This window comes from Astatotilapia calliptera, chromosome 3 (genome assembly GCF_900246225.1).
Source record: "Astatotilapia calliptera chromosome 3, fAstCal1.2, whole genome shotgun sequence".
Taxonomy (NCBI): Eukaryota; Metazoa; Chordata; class Actinopteri; order Cichliformes; family Cichlidae; genus Astatotilapia; species Astatotilapia calliptera.
Genome location: NC_039304.1, coordinates 12,248,213 through 12,273,462, shown reverse-complemented (window position 1 = coordinate 12,273,462; position 25,250 = coordinate 12,248,213). Strand labels below are relative to the sequence as shown.

Genomic DNA, 25,250 nt, shown 5'->3' with positions numbered 1-25,250 from the left:
CTTTTGAGTGTTTGAGCCGCTTAGGCGCCGTGTTTCCTGCCAGGTAAATGACGCTCCGCAACGTGGTGACGTCATTCGGGGCGACTGGAATCGATAAGGGAATCGTTTGCAAAAATGGCAAACAATTCCAAGGAATTGAAACAGTGGGAACCGGTTCTCAACAAGAACCGGTTTTCGATACCCATCCCTATCTAAGATTACCACAAAGTAAAAGATCTCTCAGCAAAATTATGCAACATTTTAGGCACTACTGCCCTCTATCAGATCAGTGAGCTGGGATTTTTTTTTATTCTAAACATGAACTACTGTTACAGCAACAGACATGGACTACTGGTGTCCCACACAACAACTCAATGTCCACTATGTGAAGGAGCCAAATGCATGCCTTCTCCTCTCGTTAACTGAGATAAACTGCTGGCATATTGGTTTTACATCTATACTGTCCAGTCTTTCCTGGTGGACATACAGCAGCATTGTTTAATCTCATTTGAGTCATTGTTAACCTTAGCCATCTTTTTAGTCTTCTGAGAGCACTGAAGCTTCTTTCAGCCTCAGTACCTGCGTTTTATCCTCAGATTACAATTATTATTCTGTGCTTGATGTGCCTCACCTTTGGCCCTGGCTCTTCCCCTCTGACTGCACTAGGACATATTGCCACCTGATAAAATAACACATTGATTCGTGCCATATAAAAAGTGAGATGTGTCAATTCAGATTCTTTGTCAAATATACACTAATGAAACAATTTACATCAGCAGGCTAACAACTGTCATGATAATAAATACTAGTTAATCTATAGCACCAAATCATCAGTCAGTCACCTGTGATCTCGCCTCTTCACCTCTGAGCTACAACATGGCAGAGCTGCCTCTGTCACCTGATGAATAACAGTGAGACAATCCAAATACATGCAGTCACACATGTGCTTCACATACAGTCATGAACCAACAAGTCATCATCCAATTTCACCTGTGATCTTGTATCACCATTGTTGGTTGGAATATTTGCAAAATCATGATGAACAAACAGTATCCCTCGTTCTAGATTTTTAGTTCTTATGGTGACTTAATACTGAAATTTCGAGAAGTAGTTTTGCCAGCCTCCACCACGTCGAAACCTGATTGCAAAATAAAAGCCTTTGAAATCTGATTTCAAAATAAAAGCCAACATCAAGTGAATTTAGCTTTAACGTTAACAGACAGGTTAAGTGCATAATAACAAATATCATTAAGTCTTGTTTTCACACTCTAACATTAGATCCAGTTGACACACCCTCATACTCTAGTAGTACCCCGTCATTATCAAGGGGGGCTTCTTTTGGATTTCAAAGTAAAAGCCCTCTGAATTTTCATTTTGAACTACTCTTTCAATAACTTCAGAATGCTCTTAAAAGGAAAGTTTCTGTTTCCACAGGAAAATTGCAGTCTATATCGACAGTATACACCCTCACAGGGATACCATGTCAATATAAAGTCAGTCTGATTTTGGCAATCACAATTTCCCAAAATATTACTGTTGTCTTAAAAGAGTCAAGACACAAACCTTTCAAAACTTTATCTAATTTTGTCCCAAAAGGACAGTGTTGATAACAATAAAGGTACACAAAGGCTAAATGCACATGTCATGTAAATGTGCAGTACAGTTAACGCCCTAGAATGTGCCATGCTGTTTAAAGTCGTTTGTTGGAGGATACAAAAGAGCACATCTTCAAAGTTAAGGATGTAAACTTCACACATGATTGAGGTTTAACAGCACAGGACAAACTTCCATACTTCTTCCTTTGTTTTTACAAGGTCATTGTTATTCATGTCAAGGGTCTGTTCGTGGTACCACCTTTTACATGTGTCACATTGTATCTATTAAAAAAACAAACAAAGGACAAACCCAAAACAACAGTTAAACACTGATGCACAAATCAATACAGTGGTGCCATCCCAATATTTTCCTTCATTAACAATTTTTGGATGAGCTGTCTGCACAATAAGCAAAACACAAATCCCAATATGGAACTTTGTTTGATTCCACTCTGGGCTAAGCTGAATATTTTACAGCTATTTATAAAGTATTAAGTATAGCTTAAAACTTTAAAAAGAACAAATAGAATACAATACTATTCTATACATTTTAATACAATAGCCCTTTATTGTCATTGTACTTGTACAACAAAATTGTGGGTGCTCCACACTGACTGTGCATGAATAAAATATAAGTCCGTGTGTGACCATGGCTTAGTTTGGTGAAGTGGGTGGGCAGGGCTGGGCTAAGGAGGGGGAATAGTGTTTGTTAACAGTGTGAATGGCCCAGGGGAAGAAGCTTTTAGTGTGTTTGGAGGTGTGGGACCTGGTTGACCTGAGTGATTGGCCAGAGTGTAGCAGATCAAACAGGTGGTGCGTGGTGCGCAAGAGGTCACCTGCGAGGGGCCTGGTTTTCCTGACAAAATGACACAAGAGAACCTGGCGATGGCCTCCAGGGTTGGCACGGGGCAGCCAATGACTTTTTTGGATGGTGTTAATTACTCTTTGCGCAGCCTTCCTGTTCTTAGTAGTGGCCCCAGCATAACCTTTGACTGTACACCTCCTTCACTCACCGTCAAAGGTGTGCAGGGTGTACAGTAGGTTGCTGAGAACACAGCCTTGCGTGGGTTATGCCCCACCAAGTCAAATGATCTGACCTGTTTTTGTAGTTTTGTTCTGTGAGGTTTTCACTCAGTGTTATGTGACAATGGGGGGATGATACAATCCTTTGCCATGTGGTTGGTTTGCTGGAGCAGACAGGGGTTGAAGGCCAGATTTCTGAAAGATAAGAGAAGAAAGCAGAAGAATTCGGGGGGCACAAAAAGAGAAAAGAATGGGCGAAAAAGTAGAGAATGACGTAAACAGAAGAGAAGACTTCATGATGAATTTTCCACTTTGAAACTACACAAACTTGATGGACATCAGTCATTCATTTGGCAAACTTTTCTTTCAAGGGTTCTTTTACAGTCTTCATACTCTTTCAGCAGAGCAGTGTGAGTGATCTCATACTGGACAACAAAGTCATCCAGTGTGGTGACCTTTCCAGAACCTACAGGGATGTGTTTCATATCCCACTGGCTCTTCTCCATTATCCCCTGGGTGTTATTATTCTCAGTAATATTTTGAAAAACAAAGTATGAAATACTTTAATGTGGATATTTAATAAACCCTTATGTAAACTTACTAAGAAAAAAATGTCTTACTTGTCTCTTGATAATTTTTTAAGACATTGTATTTGTTTTGGTACTGACAATACGGTTTCCCGGTGCCATGTCGTCCAAGGTCATCTTTAGATTTGAAAGATTAGCATAATACAGACATGTGCAAGAACATTTTGCTAAAAAATACTGTCTACTTAAAAATGATTTACCTAGCTTTATTGGAGACCACAATCCAGAATATGGAAGTAGAAATTTGGTGATGTGCTTGCTATCATGTTTGTTTATCCACCTTGAGGAATCACCAGTTGAAACTCTTTGTTTATTATTATAATTTATTAAAGGATTGATCAAAATGATCAAAAATAATGTTTAAAACTTAGCATGTACATGTACCCCCATTTATTCAGGAAACTGCAGTCTGCGAGCAATCAGTTGCGGCCAGCTTCAAGACGGGTGTCCTCTTTTAGCTCTTCATAGTTTCATACGAGAATATGCATCTATCCGACTGGTTGAAACTGGTGGGGAGAAGCTGCTTGATTTGCAGGTTACTGATCTGAGAGGTGGCCGTGACCTTGTAGAAAAGAGTTTAGTGTGGAAGAAGTGGCAAAAATGTGGAGCTGAAAAGCTAAGAGAGAAAAAGAAATTATAAACACATCAATGTAACCATAACGTTAGCTGGCAGGGCTCCTGCTGCATTTTATATATATCATGTTGAAGTTCCTCATGTGATGTGATCTTATTATAATGGTCTAGCTGGTGTGCAGCCATCATGTTAGAGTTCTCTTTCTTCTTCTGATTTAATAAACTTTTTCTGTGATGGTGTCACATTTACAGCAGCATTTGCACCTAAAGGACCCCGAAAAACTGGTGCACATCATTGTGGTGGTTTCAAATAAACTGCAAACACCTGGTGAGCGTTTTTGAGGTGGAGTTTATTAACACTGCAGTCGAGAGAGCACTCAGGTTATTCACCGAAATGGTCTCTGAAAACAACCGCGGTCCGCTCATGTCTTGTAAATGCCTCGACCCAACTCACAGACAAAGAGAATTCATCAACACAGGATGTGAATCTATACTTTCAGTTCAGCTCATCCTTAAACCCCCTCACCCAGAGACAAAGTTATCCTCTATTTAACTGTCACTCATGATAATCACATTCCCAGTTCTCCAAGAGAGGCCTCTTCCTTCTTCTAGGGATCAGAGAGAGGTCTCGCTGTCTGCCTAGTCCCCTAGGCTCCTGCATGTGTCAGTCTGACTTACAATGCCTCACTATATGAAAAATAACAAATGACACACGCGATGCTATCCCATGATATCCCAGTTATGCACCAAAGAGGTAATATTGTTAAGACATGTGATCAGTACATAAAATAAAGAAATTTGTCACCACAGCAGCCTACAGAGTCCCGTAAGTGCCACCACTGTAACCACTGCACAAATGCAACACAGTTATTTTCTAACAGGAATCTGCAATCAGCCATTCCTTAAACGAAATCCTAACTTTGTCATCAAGAAGATTAAAAGAACAAATACATGTTTGTAGTGTTTATTCACCTGAAGCTCCACAATTAAAAAAGCATCAAGGCTTTGGCCTTTCTATACGAACAAGTGACGTGTGTAATAATTTGATTATGATAATAATAATAATAATAATAATAATAATATAACTATTACTAATACTACTACTACTAATGATATTAACAATAATAATAAAAACCAAACCATTACTACTACTACTAATAATAATAATAATAAAACAATAAAAGTGTTGCTGCAGATCTGAGTCCAGACTCTGCAGCCTTTTTAGTGCTGCAAAGAAAATACAAATAAACTGAGTGTGAGTGTTTTTCTACAAGTTACACTAAGTATTTGCGCAGACATGCTGACTGTTTGCTGGGAGACGTCACCTGTTTCTCATAGAATACCAGGTAAGCAGTTCTCTGCCGCTGCTCACACACAGACTCACACGTGGCCTGGCACAAACTCGTCATCGTACGTGAGCCAGCTGTCTGTGACGTCGTATTTTTCGGTGATCTGATGAACCCAATCGCAAACGTAATGTCCTGAGAGGAGAGCACGTGTAATAAACTAATATATTAAAATGTCTTGAAATATTAAAAACATTGAAATCCATGTTTAAATCTGAAATAATAACAGTTACAATATTTAGAAAAAAATGAAGTCAATTTAAAAGGATAGGAATGTGTTTTATAAGTTTAAAAAAGCAGAGTTTAAAAAAGAAGTGAATGTGGTTGTAATCAGTAGCAGGTGGTCTGCTTGGTGGTCTTACAGTTTGCGCATACAAACTGACTGTGAGAAGCTGGGGACATTTCTGCTCGAAATCCACCATACAGCTGCTCACTTTTGTTTTATCTCACCAGCTCACCATTTTGGAGATGTTGGCTGATCACTGTGCATTCCTTCGCACATAACTGTGTCTGTGCAGAAAACATGCCCTCTACCTTCTGAAAACATGTGACTACAGAGCCTTTACATGTAGAATCAGTATAAAAACAATGTCCAAAATGAATCTAAGTTTGGCATTGAAAACACGTCCACAACAACATTTAGAATATAAATAACGCATACACCGAAGGTTCTACGGACGTTAGCTCTAGGAGTTCAATAGAAGTTAGAAGCAGTGGGAATCTGCAAATCTTTTACCTCGTGACAGCTGGCATAGTCTTCAGCCCCCTCTCCAGCAACCCGTAAGTGCTTAAGAGGAAGGAAGAAGGAAAGGAAGGAAGGATAACTACAGTTTATGATGTCAGCTATGATAATTAAAGGTTTGTGCTTTCTAGACATTCCCTGTAATGGAAAGAGCAGGGGGGTGTAGTACTTCATCACTGCCAGAGGGAGGCACTGTGGAACCATCAAACAAAAGACCACCAGGTATGTGGACACAAAGTATGTGGCAAACTCATCTTTCCCATTGTAATTAAGGAGCTGATATTCATCAGGTCAAAAAGTCAAGAAGTGGAAAAAAAATCCTACATTCTAACATGTTGAATGTTAGAATTAATTTTGAAACAAATACTGGAGCTAGTGGAACTTGGAAAAAACCCTCCTTTACAATAACGGAAGAAAGTATGTCACTAAATATATTAGTGACCTTTATATTGCAAAAAACAAAGAAACAAAAAAGCCCCAAAGAAACTAAAATACAAAAAAGATAAATATGCTTCATGAGTTCAAAAAGTAAAAATTAGACATAAGAAAAGAAGCATTCATTTATTATTTAAATTAATTGTTTAGAAATTAATTGTTTCTGTTGGTGGGGGGACTGCTGTCTACCTTGGTTAATGTCAGTGCTTTCTCTTTCATAGGCAATCTGAAGCAAAAACATGAACATTTTGATAAAACAACAACCAGTCCCAACCCAGTGCAACTTCACACAATAGGAGGACATGACATGAAAGAAACTGTTAGCCCGACACCGACTGAACCGTGGTGGTTTGAGGCCTTTGGGGACCGATCTGAGGTTCAAGAACGACAGCTCCTCTTCGATCTTCTTAGCTCCACACTGGCACTCATAGTCCAACTATGAGTCCAACTATGAGCAACTGCAGCAGGGAGCAGGAGGAACAGGTACATTAGAGTTGAACTCTTTCACAGATGAATTACATATTTGTGGAAGGCTGCTCACAGAATGGAGTCTCACTGAGCCTCGATGTACCAGGTCCAGGGAGAGGTGGAGGTAGTCCTCCCGCCCAAAGAACTGCAAACCACATACAACACATCACATCATTTCAAAGATTACAGACTCACAGTGAAGAAATATCAGCAGCATCATGAAAACATTCAAAGTTTACTGTGTTCCTACTTTTTGCAGCTCTTTGTGCTCAACATCTTGAAGCCAATGTGAGCTCTAACTGGACAGATGGAAGGTTTGTCCAAGGCAGCTGCTTCTGTCTGCAGCTTAGAGAACTCACACTGGAGCACGTCCAGAGCACAGACGAGGAACTCGTGGGCATCCTGCACACAGACACACACAGAACAAAACACAGGTCCAGGTGCAAATGTACAAACTATAGCAGAGATGAGTGTGCTGCGTAGTGCAAAAACACAGCTGCTTACTTTCTGATCGTCATCGTCAAACTCTGGATGAGACGCAGCAACCGTGTCTTTATTAAAGGCAGTCAGGACGGAGCTTTTGTGCCAGCTGTCGTTTCTGAAGCGGCTCAATTTGATGTCCACAAACAGCCTGCAAACAGCAGAAGTGAAGAAGACACAAAGTTAGTTTTATAATAAAGGACAAAGTCCATCATTAAATATATTACCGTTTACATCGCACTGTTATGGAATAATAAGACAAACATTTAAATTAAATAACAATTTAAAATCAAATTACACTGAAAATGTAGTTTATATTTGATATTATTTTAACATTTAGTTCACACACATTTAAAGTGCAAAAAACAAACAAACAAAAAAACTAGGTTTCACTTGTCGCTTTGTATTTTTAACATTAATCTGAAAATAATGAAGGGACACGTCCTACAGTCACAGTTTTATACATTTATTTACACAGGAAAGAATCAATCTGCAGTTTACTTTGTGTTTAGTTTTATGAATATGAGATAATGTTTATTAAATATGTGTAATTTATATGTTTTACAAGTTTACAATACCATTCACTAGAAAAAAAACTGTGTATGGTTGTAGAAATGTAGAACTAAATGGTCGGGACTTTGGCGTTCTTTGGATCTTTGGAAGATGTCGTCCGAGTCAACTACAAATAAAAGCGGTTTAATCTCTGAGTGCATCATTGACCAGGGTTTGGAAAGTGAGCTTCTTAAACAAAACAAGAAAGAGTCACAGTGCAAAATTCCTTCTTAAATCTTTAGTTTTACTTTATGTTCTGGGGTTTTTTTCTTTTTCTTTTATAAGAGTGATGGCATCGATGGGTTTGTCCAGAATATATACAACTCATGACTCAATGTGGACTAAACATTGTCTTACACCAAAGTCCAGCCAGGCAGCCAAACACGGTTCCAGGTCAGGCCCTTCACTCCTACCTTAAAATTTATAATTCATGGCTCACCACCATAAACAGAATTATTAAAGTGTAATTTCTCTTTTCACCTCATGGTGGCAACACCATCTGATCTATGTTGCAACCAACGTTTTATACACTCACACATTACACACAATAGTAAGTCATGTTTAAAATGAACCTGACATAATGATATTCAGCAGCTTCACTGAACTTTTTATAAGAGAGCTCTGATGTAAATACAAATCAATACAAATCATGGAAATTTTGTGTTTAACTAGTTGACAGTTATTAATGAATTATATGGTAAAAAACATTTTAATGTGAATAAAAACTTAATAAAACTGTTATCATTACCCCTATATCTTGAACATTGTGAAATTTACACAAAAGTAGAACAGCTGTAATTGACTTTTTACTCAATATCAAACACTGAGCCATGCTTGGGCCATGCTACCATTTACATCACACATCAACATATCCTGACACCTTCACTGATTAATTTGCTCCAAGTAATTTACAATATGAAAATGAGAAAAAAAATCTTTAATAAAACATACAAATTCTAATATATTTGGTAAATTTGTAATGACATTCACTTTTAATTCAAAATACATGTACAGAAAAGTTGGCATAGTACATAGTTCTAGTATACAGTTGACAGGATACATATAAGTTTTCAAAAATCAAAATGCATACTTAAGCATGTATTTTTGAACAACAAAACTAAAATGTATTGAAAAAGTAGGTTAATCATTTTCCTATTTGGAATAAAACTGAAAAAATGTCTGTCTGTATGTAATTAAAAAAAAACTGAATTGGGAGAACTTATCCTTAAGTACTGCCAGTGTTACCATTTCTTTTGGTTCAAAAAGATTTTTATCACTAACATTTGCAAATACAGCCACCATAATAGCACATTTTAAATTAACTACTAAATATAAAACCATACAAATAACATTACTGACATCTAGTACTAGTAGGTCCCTTAAAATACCATCTCTCCTTCTATCAGGATTTGGAAAGTGGTCACAATGAACAACAGGTGCAAAACTTTGGCTTATTGTGCAGAACACATTTTGATTTGCTAGTTTGGTTTCTGTGGTGTGCTTATATATACACGCTTGAACAAAATATCCTTCAAAGCTTTCATTTACATCTGTACTTCTAGTATTTGCTTATATACATTTTCTCTGAATGGTTGTTATGCTGTACAGGCCTTAATGACAGCCTTCGTCCTTACTGAATTCAACTTTGTTTAAAGTCACTATTGAGATTCCTGAACTGGGAAACTCAGAGGGTCGTCCGTACTTGTAGACATCATTGTAAAGGCGGTACAAATGTCCTTTGTTTCTTCTTTTTGAAACATTTCCTTCTTTCCTTCTAAATTCCAGCCTTTATCCTTGTTAAACTTGTAAACACACCCAAAGAGATCAGGAAATAACACCAATACGTCAATGTGAGGAAAATTCTTGAGCCTGTGAACAAGGAAAGTTTTATTAATGAGTAGTAACAAGAGAAGTAAGCTTCCAAATCTGTCATAGTATCAGAAATATTTGTGATTTGTTCATATAGTTACAAGAAATTAACATATATACACATATAAATATGTGTGTTCATGAATTACATCACTTTTCATTTAGTTTAACTTACTCATGCTCATTGAAATTGCGTATAAAGCGCAGTAATCCCAGTGTGTTTTCAGGGTACGGCTTTCTGCCATCCATCTTCCGAACCAGCTCTTCAGGAAACTGTAACAACAAAACATGGTGGTCATGAACTGGACTTTAGGAATACATAAGTTTGACCTCTCATCTGTAAGTCACCTTATTTTTCCACAGTTTGAAGGATCCATTAGCATATGCTTCTAGTGAACCAATCAGCTTTTCATCAGCATTTCGACAGTTTGCCACCTCCTCCCTGTTGCCGGTCTCTCTCAAATATTGAAACTGCCTGGAAAAAAAGTTGAAATTATGCTTTATGAGTACAATAACAACAAAACACTATGAGGTATATCTTGAATAATAATAGGAGCAGCACAAAAGAGTCTTGCTTAAAATGACAAGAACAAAAATGTAGGAAACAAATTTAAATGGCCTGCATTTGTATAGTGCTTTTCTAGTCCTTAAGGACCCCAAAGCGCTTTACACTACATTCAGTCATTCACCCATTCACACACACATTCACACACTGGCGATAGCAAGCTACATTGTAGCCACAGCTGCCCTGGGGCGCACTGACAGATGCGAGGCTGCCGGACACAGGCGCCACCACCAGTAGGCAAACATGGGGTTACTATCTTGCCCAAGGATATTTGGCATGCAGCCAGGAAGCAACCTGGGATCGAACCACCGACCTTCTGATTAGTGGCTGACCTGCTCTGCCACCTGCGCTACAGCCACCCAAAAATTTAGTATTTGCTGCCAATGTTAACGTGCCTGTCTGAGTACAAGACAGTTTGACCTCATTTCCCATGGATTAAGCCAAGTAACAGACTGAAAATCCCCCCCCCAGTTTAGGCTCTCATGAGCAAATCTATTCTTGCTTTACTAAAGTGAAACCAGAAATCACAGATTCTGTTACAGCATGACTTCCTTACTGTTTCGAATTCCAGAAGAAGGGATGGTCCAAGCATTCTTTTATAGTGGGTCTTTCATTTGAATCTTTATTGATCATCAACTTGATGAGATCCTTTGCCACCACATCTTGAACATTATCCAAACTGTACTTCCCGTCATAAATGTTTGACTCACATTTAAAGGATTTGCCAAATGGATGGTGGCCTCCAGAGAGGATATAATAAATCAGCATGCCTGCCACCTTAATAATAACACATCAGTTTAGGTATTTTTACCAAGGCATCTTTCAGTTAATCAAGTTTAATGGACCTGTATTACCTGGATGTCAGTGCTTGACTTGTATGATATGACAGATTCTTCCGCTTCTTCTGCTAAAGTCTCTCGGGCCATCCAGTATCTGGTTCCTGCCCTGCATGTACGTAAAGTTGTTTGGCCTTTGAGTAAGCGTCTGCTTATGCCAAAATCGGCTAATCTTGCCCTCCCAGTAACATCTGCAGGAGGAATAAAGTACAAAACATGAAAATAAATCATTAATTTATATTTACCTGACACATGTTTATTTTTTTGTTTTCCCCTGAATTTCAAACATGTCTCACCAATCAAAACGTTCTGGGGTTTGAGATCTCGGTGAAGAATTTTATGATTTCCGCAGTGAAGCACCTTTAGACTTTCAAGAATTTGTTTGACAAGTTTCTTTAGCATCAGTGGGTCATGTTCATTCTTGATATATTCTTCCAAGGTGTATTCACAAAGTTGCAGACAAAGATATCCAAAGTTCTCGTCCTCTGCGGCATCAACATATCGTACGATATAAGGATGATCGAGTTCAGGGAGACGTAGGATTCCTTCTTCGTTCTTCAGCACTTCATAGTTGCTCTTAGACATTCTCTTGATGACAACTTCTGTGCCGTCCTCTCTCAGCCCCAAGAAGACTTCAGTACCATCACTTCCCTTCGCTATTCTGAATTCTGCATCATTCACATAAATAATGCTTCTGATTCTGGATATTTTACTTTCATCTGTGCCAGCAAGTTTCTCCAGTTTCTCCTTCCACCTGTTGCTGATTGAAAGCCAGTTTTGTTTTTCTGATTTTTCAATGGTGCTGTATTCAGAAGGCTTCACATTTGAAGTTGATTCTACAACAGAAACTTTTGTTGTTGGTTCAGTTGCTGCAGTGGAAACTTCATCATTTGGGTCTTCTGTCTTTTCCTTCTTTTTCTTCTTCCTTTTCTTCTTCCTCCCTAAAGTTGAGGCTGTGTTTCCCTCACATTCTGAGTTTTGTTTGCTCAGATATTCTTTCAGACTTCTCACCACCTTTTTCAGCCTGTCATCCATTTCCATTTCTACAGATGTCAGTATGTCCTCGGGCACTGAAGTTATGCCCACTGATTTTAAAATATTTGCTGTCTGTTCAACTGACACCAGGTTTGCGAATATAGCGTACGTGTAAATCCTGATCTTAGTGGAGTGTTGCTCATTTACAAAAGGGGCAACTCTTCTGCATAAGTTCTCTAAAAAGTTGACGTGCCAGTCCTTTGTGCCTTTTGTTTTCTGTGTTATCACATACAGTGTTTGTAGCACTGATTCACAGATGTCAGGTCTCTCTTTTAGGGAAAGCAGTTTCAGTAGTTGTTGAACTATAGCTACTGCATGCTCATTTGTTATTTCATCCATTGTGCAGAAGACTGGATTTAAACTTTCAACTGCCCTCCCTACATGTGTCTTAGGGATGTTTGGAAAGCGACTGGCTGCTCCTGCAATGTAAGTATTCACATTTCCAGTTTTCTTTAGCCATTTAATACACATCTGACTATATTTATCTTTTCCTCTCCCAGTAACAGTAAAAAGGAGTTCAATCATGGTCAGATGGAGCCGAGGATCCTCTAACAGCATCTGACTGCTAAACACTTTAAACACTTTGTCAGGTGTTTTTTCAGCAACAGCAATTTCCACATCCAAAAAATGTTTGATTTGGAAACACACTTCATCTCCATTTGATGCAAGGTGATTAATCATCTCAGATATTTTTTTACTGTCAATAAGCCACTGAGGATCATTAATGAGCACATTAATGGGCGGCAGTGTCACCAGAGCACCAGCAGAGATGAGTCTTTTCACAATATCCTCCCTGTTTTCAATAGCTGCATGTTGCAGTGGTGTGAAATGTTGTTGTTGCAGAGGAGGACTCCATCCATCTGGATTAGCTTTTGCCACAAGCAACAGATCCACAAAATCAGGTGGTGCATTGGAGCGTGTGACATAATGCAAAGGTGTCCAGCAGTGTTGAGAAGGTATATTTGGGTCTGCACCCTGATGCAAAAGGTAAGAACATATATTTTTGTTTTTATTTACAACAGCAGCAATCAATGGGATTATCCAATCACTACACTCTATACAGGAGTAAACTCCATTAACATTATTGTCCTTCAGTAATTTCTTGAGCTCTTTGAGGTCATTGATAGTTATACACTGGATTATAGGATGTGTTTCTGTTGGTAAGGGGGCTGCCAGATGTACTTGAGTGAAAATATTCATAGTTTTCCTTCAGATTACCTGTGAAAGAAAAATTACTGAAATTAGCCAAGTATTCAAAATTTGGTTAAAGTTTAATTCTTAGAAAAGCAAAAAGAAAATTAATAAAGTTTGAGTTTAAACAATATTAAAACTTTGCAAAAGTTTTTAGAAGTGAATAATTGGCTACCACGCTGGAAGATTCATGCATAAAATAATATTCACTTGCAAACACCAACACTCTAAATTAGAATTCATCAATTTCATTACTTTTGCTTGTGTTACATCTAGCCATAAACGTATCCCAGTAAGTAAGACACTTTTGGCACAAAATGAAGAAAACGCTACTTTCATTTTACTTTCAAACTGAATTAAGCAAATATGTAGAATATGAATATTTCTGCATTTTTCTTTCGTAGTTTTTGAGACAGTCATGATCAAATGTTTGCTCAAATTACAAAGTGGAATAAAAATGTCTTGAAAGTGGTTTGGTGGGCCTTTTTTTTTTTTTTTTTTTTAAAGATATGTACAAAGACAAAATTAACAGCAGTCATTGTATACTGTATATTCAAACTTTGGACCATAAATTCGAAGATGGCAGAGCACAAAATATTCTAAAAGTTAGAAGGATAATTTACTGATATTTTTGTTTTTGTGGTACAACTTGCTCAAGCCAACGTTTTCTCCATGTTATAATTAGGAAAAATGTAGACATTTTTTGACGTATATGTTCCAAATTACAGATCCTGGTTTATTTTTATAGAAAGATGTACATGTCCAAACATTGCCACAGAGTTAAATGTTTAAAAGAAAGGTCTGAAAGTGTGTCAACAGACCATTTTTAAAATAAATGCATCTTCAAAGGTATTTGACATATCAAGCTTATATTTCACAGCAATCATTATAATGTTCCCATTTTCTACCATAACATTTTTATGTAGCTCAGAGATGGTTGATGATGACCCAGCTCGCATATATCACAACATTTTTGTTGCTGTGATTAAACAATAACATCGGTGTGGTTTTCTCAATCAAGCATACAGAGCCCACTGTTTCTACTGGTGTTCTAATCATGTTAATAAAATTTCTTTACCCAAAGAAAACTTATTATTTTAATTAGTAACATGTGTGTTTATCTACAGTTTTATTCTATGCATTACAGAGAATAAAGTAAAGGTTTGAACAGTGAGGGCTGCAGCAGTACAATTGAAGAAGAGTTATAAAGAAAACAAGACAAGCTAATTAATAAATTATCGTATGTCTTGTTTATGGTTGCAGTGGCAGTCTCCGATGTTTTAGATTCAATGTGTTGGTTAAACAGATGTGTCATAGATTTGCCTTTCATGACCCGCTACAGATAAACAGGAAATCATTGTGTCTGTAATTTCACCAACATTAAAATGTTTGTCTAATGTTCTTGCTGCTGTTATTATTATTATTATTATTATTATCATCATCACACGCCTTTCTGTGATGTGGACGAGGATGGTCAGCACTACAACTACTGTACACACTTTGTTATCTGCACTCAGATTGGATGTTAGCCCACCTATGCTACGCTGTCAGTGTGACAGTCCAACCAGATTAATGGCTGAAAGGTGCACTTGGATTCATTCTGACCAGATTTCAGATCAACACTTCTTGTTTGATGTTCAATAGAGACAAAACCTCTGCAGCTGTCAGTGTTTTAATGTACTGCTCTCTTTTGTCTCATCGTTTCCATTTACAATAATGGATTACACAGCAGGAAATAGATTTTCATTACAGTAAAGTGCTGTAACTAAATTTAAGGTTGTAATTCACCCACTGTTATCTTCTTTAATGCCTTGTACTAACATAGTGCAGAGTAACACAATTCCCACAGAGCTCGATCATCTTGTTAATAATTTTACTTCTTCCATACAACTCTGGCTACTGTAGCTCTTCTGACAAAGAAGACTCAAAACCAAAATACTTGACTCTCTTGTATAATGTTTAAATGTGCACCTTAAAGCAGATAACTTGTTAGCTGCAGAGGAAATGGTGTCATCATCTAGCCTGGAGAAATAGTTTGCAGCTTTATTTTTAAAAAAGCCCTCTGTAAAGCTAGAACATCTTACTGTTCATCACTGACTGAAGAAAATAAGAACAACCTGCAGTTTCTTTTCACCACTGTGCGAGACTGACAAACAGTCAGAGTTCTGTAGAGCCAACTATTACTTTAACATTAACTAGTAATGACTTACAAATAAAGACAATAAATACACGGGCGATCGTGGTTCAAGAGTTGGGAGTTCGCCTTGTAATCGGAAGGTTGCCGGTTCGAGCCCCGGCTTGGACAGTCTCGGTCGTCGTGTCCTTGGGCAAGACACTTCACCCGTTGCCTACTGGTGGTGGTCAGAGGGCTCGGTGGCGCCAGTGTCCGGCAGCCTCGCCTCTGTCAGTGCGCCCCAGTGTGGCTGTGGCTACAATGTAGCTAGTGTGTAAATGTGTGTGTGAATGGGTGGATGACTGGATGTGTAAAGCACTTTGGGGTCCTTAGGGACTAGAAAAGCACTTTACAAATACAGGCCATTTACAATTTTAACCATTAGAGAAAAAAAATTGCCTATAAAAATCTCACCAACGTAACATTATGCATAGCTACTTTCAGCACCATTGATAATTATTTATTTGGACTCTTTTTCTTCAATTGATCTTTCTCAGTTAGCTTCAGTAATTACTTCCTCCAAACCATCAAAATGTCAGAATTTGCAAATTGACGATGATTCATCTCATAAACTAAACACTTAGTTTATGAGTTCATGTCATTTAGACTCTGTTTTATTTTTTTATTTTATTTTTTTGTTTTATCTGAGCACACACGTGTGTGTATTTACATATATATTCGTATTTGTAAATGCAAGTATGTGTACTTGTGTATATATTGTTTTTTTTCTGTATATGTCTGAAATAAAGATACAATACAATGTTATACAATAATATTTGTCACTTTCTGCCAGCTAATTTTGAATAAATCGGTATGTAGGCCTGTGTAGATCTCCTATAAATGTGCATTAAACCATTTGTTTTGTTTTATCAGGGTCAATTTATATTTCATTTATGCAGACTAATTTTTTATGACTTTATTTGGGATGGTTTGGTAACCAAACTCTTTCTACCAGCCAGAGTAATCACTGGTGGAATTTAGTAAAAAACAAATAAACAAAAAAAACCTTTGATGCGGACATATAGACTACGAGTTATTACACAGCCTATGTATGTACCTAAAGCACTCACTTTAACTCCAGCGACTGCGCCCAGTCATGGCGTTTTAGCTAATCATCAGTGCACGAGTTGGACAAAGCAGGAACTCTTACAATTGTGAATAGATTGGCCCATACTGTGACTCCCACACTGTGGAAAAGGAAGGGCAGCGGTGAAGCTCTTTTCCTGAGTAACTCTGACCAGCTGATATTATGGCTGATATGAAGATATTTTTGGAATCTCCGCAACAAAACGCAACCCTCGACGCCAATGAACATAGGGTGTGACCAAAGAGTTAAAAATATTCCGAAGAGGGCTCAAAGCGCACGCTTTCACATGGGTGATTTCATAAAGAAAGCAAAAAGATTATTTTACGATGAAGTTTTAAGATAACTGGTGGAGGATTGTCAGAAAATTTACTTACAGTTTCTAAGAGCGGTGTCTGTTGTTCTGATGAGGCCCACACCTGTCAGGTTACTGCACTTTCTTCACTGTGCCACGCTGTCTCTTCCGGTTTCTCCCATTTCCGGGAATACATTCCAAAGTTGTTGGACCGATTCAGGCCAGAGAAATGTATTGCTGGGAGGTGAGTCGAGTCCATCTCAGGTTTGTGGGATGTCTTCGTGTTTTTTTGGCGGCTTACAGATCACAGTCTACTTCAGGGGATCCTTGGAATTTTGTCTATCCCCGACAGAATTGGTTTGCCCTGCGTCAGGAGCGCGCACTGGGCTGTTTTAGTTCAGAAACACTTCTTATGGTGACTTAGTACTAGAGATGGACCGATCCGATATTACGTATTGGTATCGGTCCGATACTGACCTAAATTACTGGATCGGATATCTGAGAGAAATAAAATATGTAATCCGATCACAAAATCACCTCACAAAACGCGCTAATTGGCGTAACCCAGCTCGGCGCGTCGGAGCAGTATGTGTCACGTGATAGAGCGGCTGTTGTCTCCAAGACCTGTGGCGGTCTGGTGGAGCATTTGGAGCCTCGCTACATGCTTCCTAACCGCGGCATTTCATCTCGGCGAAAACTATCCCAGAGAAGTAAAGCAAGTGTGTAAGTTCATCCCTGAATGTTTGCATAGTATTTCCACGTTAAGCTTAACAACTGATATATTGAGCCACAGCTGGACTGGCCATCTGAGTTCCATACTGAGGTGAAAAGGAAGCGATTTGTCCCGTACTTCAGCTTCAGCAAATAGACACAAAGCTGGAGTTATTCAGTGTTTTTGCTACGCAGTTGCATCTACTTCTCTCATTCTCTCCCCTCCCTCTCCTGTTATTACTTCAAACATGAAACTGATCAATGATCAGCTTTTCTGCCGCAAGTCCCGTCTTTCTTGTTTGTTTATCGCCAACTTTGCGCTAGAAAGAGGAGACCAGCGGATAAACAACAGGAAATGTCAGGAAATAGGTGTAACAACTGCATTATGTTCCTGTTATATGCCATTGAGAAACAATTTTTATGCCTTTACTGTCATGTTATGCTGGAGCAAACACAGCTTCTCATATTCTATGTAATGTCATTTAATGGTCGGGCATTGTACAGCTACAAGCATTTCACCCCCATGTCATACTGTGTATGGTTCTGTGTGTGTGACAAATAAAATTTGAATTTGAATCTACTTTTCACTCTTGTTCTCTCTCTCTCTCTCTCTCTCTCTCTCTCACACACACGCACACACGATAACATCATAGACAGTGGCGTGTCTAGAAAAATTTTGTTGGGGGGGCCAGGTAGGGGCACAGATTTGGAGAAGGGTGGCAGATGTAATTGGCAGATAATGTTAAAAACAATTCTACCAACTGTTAACCATAATTCAATAATCCTATAAACCTAATAACCGAATGCACTTTTAACTCTTATTAGAATGAGATTTTAACCACTACGGTGCAAAGTTTTTAGATACTGCGTTGATAAAGTACAAGAGATACAATCAGTCAGTGTTTACTCAGCATTCAAGGACATCAATATTTGCATAGTATTTTTACTGACATGTAGTGCACATATGTTTTGGGCAAAAACATTTTTGAATATTAAAATACGAACATTTTTAACAAACAACTGGCAAATTAGCCAATGCAAAACCAATGCCTGTTAAAAAAAAAGAAGATAATCTTCTCACAAACTGGTGTTTGATTTTGAAACAGGAAAAAAGTGGGGAAACAAATGAAAAGACTAACATTTGAATAAAACCTGAAAGCAAGTAAATACTTTATATGCTGCCTTATGGTAAACTTTGGTAATATTGATAAAGAACAACACTGGCTGATGATGAAATACAGTCAGCTGGCATGGTGACACTGCCAGTATTAACCTGCAGGGCTGGACTGGGACAAAAACTTGGGCATTTTGACTACAGACCGGCCCACCAGGTATTAAAGCCATAAAGACTTTGAATGAAAACAAATGCTGTTGTGACAGTGATGTACGCTGTCTTTTTGGTATATGTATGATTTCTATACATTTTACGTCAGATAAAAACTTTGTTCGCAAGATTTAGATAATTATAAAAGTTAATAAAAGCTGGATATTTTAAATGAGAATAAAAAAAGAAAAGTATTTCTTTGTGCCCCCCTCTCCCTGTTAATGCCCTACCTGGCCCCCTGGAAACACTTTGCTAGATCCGCCCCTGCACAGTTACCAGCTGTCAGCTACATAAAAAAAGGATCCTGGTGTTATTTGTCTCTCAGAAACAGTTCATAACTTCCCTTCAACTCATTCATGTCACCTAAAGGGTAAACCTGTTTCTCCATCACAGCTCTGATGATTCAGTAAGGACGTCTCCTGGTTTCATCTTCATGTGTCCCTCTCACCACATATCCAAACCGACATCATGACCAGCAGCTTTACAGCTGTGGCTCCAGCAAACAGCTGATACTAGAAATTAATATTAAATAAATTCTAACAACAGCTGATCAAGCTTAAACGTGCTGTTGTTGTTTAGCGCGACATCTGCTGGTTTCCTCTTTCTGGCGCAAAGTGAGTGATAAACAAACAAGAGAGACGATCAGCTGATCATTGATCAGTTTCATGATTGAAGTAGCAATAGAAGAGGCAGCTGTAAAGACAGAATAACTCCAGCTTTGTGTCTTTTTCCATCCTAGCTGAAGTCCGGGACAAACTGCGTCTCTTCTCAGCTCAATACGAAACGCGTAATATTTTCTCTGAATGAGGGACCATCCCATGTTTTTAAGGAGCTGTTGGCAACTCTACTAACTAACCTTATGAATAAAATAAAGTTCACTATCAGTAACATCATAGCAACCGAACAGCTGTATAAAGTCTCATGCTAGCTCACGCAGTATGAGGTATTGTAACTGACTGTAAAAAGTCAGCACAGCGAAAATAAACTGCACCTAAACTTGGTTTATATCTGACCCAGATAGACTGCAGGTCATAACTTCTTACCTGAAGTTCAGTTCACCTGACAGTCGGACTGGCGGCCGCCTCGGGTCTCTCCTCCTCCTGCCTCACCTTCCCTCCCTCATCCACCTGTTGCCTTTGTGGAAGCTCCGCCATAGCCACCACCAAACAACTGAGTTATTTTTACACATCGGCCAGCATCTGGCCAATCCACCACCTCTCATAAATAAGTCATCAGCCCACCATGCAAACGTCCGATGGCTAGTCCAGCTATGTTAACTTGTTAATCTTTCGCCGAAAAAATGTTTTCTGCCGTGCTGTCTTTCGTGCTTGGCTCTCCTACCTTTGCTAACATGATGCGCATAGTGCAGAAGCCGATGCTGCATTCACTTACACTCGGATATCTGAGCTTCACTGTGAAACCATAATCGTGCATTTGATATTTCATTAGATTTTATTGTTTTATCTTCGGGGTGGCACCTGGGGTGGCCAGTCTGGTTGAGGGGGGGGGGGGGGGGCCTGTGCCCCCCCAGGCCACCCCACTGGACACGCCATTGATCATAGATGAATAATCAGTAATATTGATAGCAATTTTCATCCCTCCCACCTTTGATGCTCACCAATTTGTCTACATGGCTAACAGGTCTGTAACACACTCACAAAACGATTCTAGGTCTGACCGTGGGCAAAAACATGACAGTCAACAGTAAAATTCTTAAAGGTAATGTATTAACACAATGATCAAAAAATAAAAGATAAAACAGTCCAGTGTCCTATTTGTGTACAAAGTAAAAACACACAGTCCAAGGCCAGAGCCAGCTATGCCACAAAGCCAGTTGCACTCCACACGTTGTTCACTTCCACAGGGGTAGCAGTTGTCCTCTGAGACCCACCACCCCGTAAGTAGATAGCCAGTGATCACTGGCCTCTGCAACTCAGCTGTCTTTAGGCTGTGGCATATTACAGGCCCTGGCCTGCACAGAGAGACAAAATAACACGATTCACTATATAATTCACAGCGCACAACCCACCCATCCCAAACATATCAGGTCATCCGAGGTTTCATCACATTACATACCTGCACAGAGAGACAAAATAACACAGCAGTGTTTGTAGTGTGGGCTATAAGTTGACTAGTGTATCAGTGCAGTCCATTACACCTGCCTCCAATTCATCCAACCCCATTACAGCCATTGGCTCACCGCAAATGTGACACACACAACCAGTCCCAACCCAGTGCAACTTCACACAATAGGAGGACATGACATGAAAGAAACTGTTAGCCCGACACCGACTGAACCGTGGTGGTTTGAGGCCTTTGGGGACCGATCTGAGGTTCAAGAACGACAGCTCCTCTTCGATCTTCTTAGCTCCACACTGGCACTCATAGTCCAACTATGAGTCCAACTATGAGTCCAACTATGAGCAACTGCAGCAGGGAGCAAGAGGAACAGGTGCATTCGAGTTGAACTCTTTCACAGATGAATTACATATTTGTGGAAGGCTGCTCACAGAATGGAGTCTCACTGAGCCTCGATGTACCAGGTCCAGGGAGAGGTGGAGGTAGTCCTCCCGCCCAAAGAACTGCAAACCACATACAACACATCACATCATTTCAAAGATTACAGACTCACAGTGAAGAAATATCACCAGCATCATGAAAACACTTAACGTTTACTTTGTTCCTACCTGTTGCAGCTCTTTGTGCTCAATATCTTGAAGCCATTGTGAGCTCTAACTGGACAGATGTAAGGCTTGTCCAAGGCAGCTGCTTCTGCCAGCAGCTTAGAGAACTCACACTGGAGCACGTCCAGAGCACAGACGAGGAACTCGTGGGCATCCTGCACACAGACACACACAGAACAAAACACAGGTCCAGGTGCAAATGTACAAACTAAAGCAGAGATGAGTGTGCTGCGTAGTGCAAAAAGACAGCTGCTTACTTTCTGATCGTCATCGTCAAACTCTGGATGAGACGCAGCAACCGTGTCTTTAAAGGCAGCTGGACGGAGCTTTTGTGCCAGCTGTCGTTTCTGAAGCGGCTCAATTTGATGTCCACAAACAGCCTGCAAACAGCAGAAGTGAAGAAGACACAAAGTTAGTTTTATAATAAAGGACAAAGTCCATCATTAAATATGTCACCGTTTACATCGCACTGTTATGGAATAATAAGACAAACATTTAAATTAAATAACAATTTAAAATCAAATTACACTGAAAATGTAGTTTATATTTGATATTATTTTAACATTTAGTTCACACACATTTAAAGTGCAAAAAACAAACAAACAAAAAAACTAGGTTTCACTTGTCGCTTTGTATTTTTAACATTAATCTGAAAATAATGAAGGGACACGTCCTACAGTCACAGTTTTATACATTTATTTACACAGGAAAGAATCAATCTGCAGTTTACTTTGCGTTTAGTTTTATGAATATGAAATAATGTTTATTAAATATGTGTAATTTATATGTTTTACAAGTTTACAATACCATTGACTAGAAAAAAAAACTGTATGGTTGTAGAAATGTAGAACTAAATGGTCGGGACTTTGGCGTTCTTTGGATCTTTGGAAGATGTCGTCCGAGTCAACTACAAATAAAAGCGGTTTAATCTCTGAGTGCATCATTGACCAGGGTTTGGAAAGTGAGCTTCTTAAACAAAACAAGAAAGAGTCACAGTGCAAAATTCCTTCTTAAATCTTTAGTTTTACTTTATGTTCTGGGTTTTTTCTTTTTCTTTTATAAGAGTGATGGCATCGATGGGTTTGTCCAGAATATATACAACTCATGACTCAATGTGGACTAAACATTGTCTTACACCAAAGTCCAGCCAGGCAGCCAAACACGGTTCCAGGTCAGGCCCTTCACTCCTACCTTAAAATTTATAATTCATGGCTCACCACCATAAACAGAATTATTAAAGTGTAATTTCTCTTTTCACCTCATGGTGGCAACACCATCTGATCTATGTTGCAACCAATGACTGTATAAACGTTTTATACACTCACACATTACACACAATAGTAAGTCATGTTTAAAATGAACCTGACATAATGATATTCAGCAGCTTCACTGAACTTTTTATAAGAGAGCTCTGATGTAAATACAAATCAATACAAATCATGGAAATTTTGTGTTTAACTAGTTGACAGTTATTAATGGATTATATGGTAAAAAAACATTTTAATGTGAATAAAAACTTAATAAAACTGTTATCATTACCCCTATATCTTGAACATTGTGAAATTTACACAAAAGTAGAACAGCTGTAATTGACTTTTTACTCAATATCAAACACTGAGCCATGCTTGGGCCATGCTACCATGCTACCACTGAGCCATGCTACCATTTACATCACACATCAACATATCCTGACACCTTCACTGATTAATTTGCTCCAAGTAATTAGCGGTTGGCTTCATGCTAACGTTACATAAGAAATCCCCTAGACGGGCTAACGTGTTAGCATCGCAGCCGTTTTTCACACAAAACTCTGAACTCTTACACAAAATTATTGCGGGAAAGCTTAAAACAAAGGATAGCAACTACTTACAGGCATGTGCTTGCTTAGGCTCAGCAAGAAAAAATGACCAAAAAGTGGAAAAGACAACAGTTTATTGCGTATATTGCTCAGTCCTCTGTAATGTCCATATTATTGTTAAGATATACTACTTATTATCTGAAAAATATTAAATGAATATTAAATTAAAAATCTAAAATTTGAATTATTACAAAACTGGACTATGGACTGGTGGCATATTTAACAAACTTGGTGCTGGCTCTAACACTGGATTGACTTCTGCTTCATTTCTATATGCTGTTCCAGTGTCCTAAAAACAGAGTTTTTTTTCTGCCACCTGCTGCCATGGATCTTGATAAAGCTTAAATATGTGGAATGTTCTTGGACTGTTTAAAGTCATAGGGATGGGCCTCAGTTCCTGTAAAGTAGATCATATCACACCTGTGAAATGAAAGTGAAAGAGCAGCTCACAGACCAGAGGGAAATTACACCAGGACAACATTAAGTATGTAGCGTGTGATTCCCTTGTGTTTTCAGTCTACACCTGTACAGTGAAACAGCTCTTTGTCCTTTCAGCAGACAGGTAAGATCAGCAAAACTACACCATATGATGGTTTATACTTAAGAGATTTTCTATAATATATTAATAACATAACAAGAGGAAACATAGATTTGATTCTTTATTTGTTCATTTCTTTTATTTTCTTTCATTTTCTCTCAAGCTCAAAAGCTATTTTTATTTCCACAGTGATGGCAGCAGCAGCGTTCAGAAGCAGAGGACTGGCTGGTGTCAGAAACACCAACGTTTTAATCCTCATCTTTCTGCTGTCCCTGGTTTATGTCACAAATTCACTGACAAAAGTAAGAACAAAGTCACTGCTGAATTAATTGTTGCTGAAGGTACTTATTTGCAAATGTAAAACTACAGACATTATGTAAGTCATTATAAGCAAATCACAGTTTGAACTGACGCATCCTGTTTTTGCAAATTTCAAAAAATTCAGAAGCGTTTCTTAGATCAACTTAGGAAATCAGAAAAAGCAAAAGCAGCCGGACGGGAGTTCGTTTGGTCAGTTTCATGTCTATTGCATGTTATCAGTCAAATTTGGTGATGCAGGAAACAACAACTGCGTATCAGTGCATTTGCAGTGATGTGATACAGTGCACACTAAGAGAACTGTGACTCGGTCTGACTGTAGAGGTAAATTAGACTTTTTCTAAAAATAAATGTTGTTTTCTTCTTCAGGCAGAATACAAGAAGAAACAAGCAAGTGAACTTGATGAAAAACTACAGTTTTTTCAATCTTTGGAAGAACTAATAAAGACATCATCATTTTTTGATGATTTTCCTGTAATGATGGACATAGTAAATAGTTTCAGACGCTTTATTGTGAGAACCAGCATCACAATAGGCGGAGAGGAAGAAGAAAAATGGTGAAAATGGGGAAACTAAAGTGGAAAACATGAAAATCATCCTAAAAGTCAATGGAATAAACTTTAAAACTTACTGTATAATGTCTTTAAAATAAATAATAATATGAAACAAATAATAAGAATAAGAATTATTAAATATGAATGGACTGAGTGGTTTTCTGTAAGAGAAATGACAGCCATATGTTATCTATGCCGTTCTCATTGGGAAGCAGCCATTTTTGCAGTTTGCATATTAGACTGGTAATCCAGGTGGTATTAAACTCAAACTTAGAAAAAACTACTTTTTACTAACTTGTGTTAAAAAAACAAAATAGAAACTTGTATTCACATATTGTTATCTTACTGTGTTCCCTTGTGTTTGTGTCTTGGATCGTCTGTTATTTTCCCCCTTCTATTTAACTTGAAATTCTCAACAACAACAATGAGGGCTGG

The 25,250-nt window shown here is 38.4% G+C and overlaps 1 protein-coding gene and 2 long non-coding RNA genes across 3 annotated transcripts; 1 reads left to right on the top strand and 2 right to left on the bottom strand.

Moving 5' to 3' along the window:
* Positions 1-8,696: 8,696 nt before the first annotated feature.
* LOC113018637 (uncharacterized) lies at positions 8,697-10,187 on the bottom strand. Its single transcript, XR_003271830.1, has 2 exons — positions 9,825-10,187; positions 8,697-9,649 (listed from the first exon to the last, which is right to left on the bottom strand). It is a non-coding gene; the product is annotated as an uncharacterized LOC113018637 (long non-coding RNA).
* A 579-nt stretch (positions 10,188-10,766) lies between these two features.
* Positions 10,767-17,249, bottom strand: LOC113012711 (probable serine/threonine-protein kinase irlB). The gene is made up of 4 exons (XM_026153010.1): positions 16,911-17,249; positions 11,347-13,303; positions 11,069-11,241; positions 10,767-10,991 (listed from the first exon to the last, which is right to left on the bottom strand). The coding sequence occupies exons 2-4, from the start codon at positions 13,283-13,285 to the stop codon at positions 10,767-10,769; spliced, it is 2,337 nt and encodes a 778-aa protein (XP_026008795.1). The 5' UTR covers positions 13,286-13,303; positions 16,911-17,249.
* A 6,685-nt stretch (positions 17,250-23,934) lies between these two features.
* Positions 23,935-24,927, top strand: LOC113012202 (uncharacterized). Its single transcript, XR_003270663.1, has 3 exons — positions 23,935-23,967; positions 24,133-24,245; positions 24,631-24,927. It is a non-coding gene; the product is annotated as an uncharacterized LOC113012202 (long non-coding RNA).
* The last annotated feature ends 323 nt before the right edge of the window (positions 24,928-25,250 follow it).

Excerpts from the sequence above, each read along its gene's own strand:
- LOC113012711 (XM_026153010.1), bottom strand. The coding sequence starts at position 13,285 with ATGAATATTTTCACTCAAGTACATCTGGCAGCCCCCTTACCAACAGAA. Across the intron at positions 11,242-11,346 it reads ACCCCAGAACGTTTTGATTG|ATGTTACTGGGAGGGCAAGA; the intron begins GTGAGACATGTT and ends TTCCTCCTGCAG. Across the intron at positions 10,992-11,068 it reads AGTCAAGCACTGACATCCAG|GTGGCAGGCATGCTGATTTA; the intron begins GTAATACAGGTC and ends GTTATTATTAAG.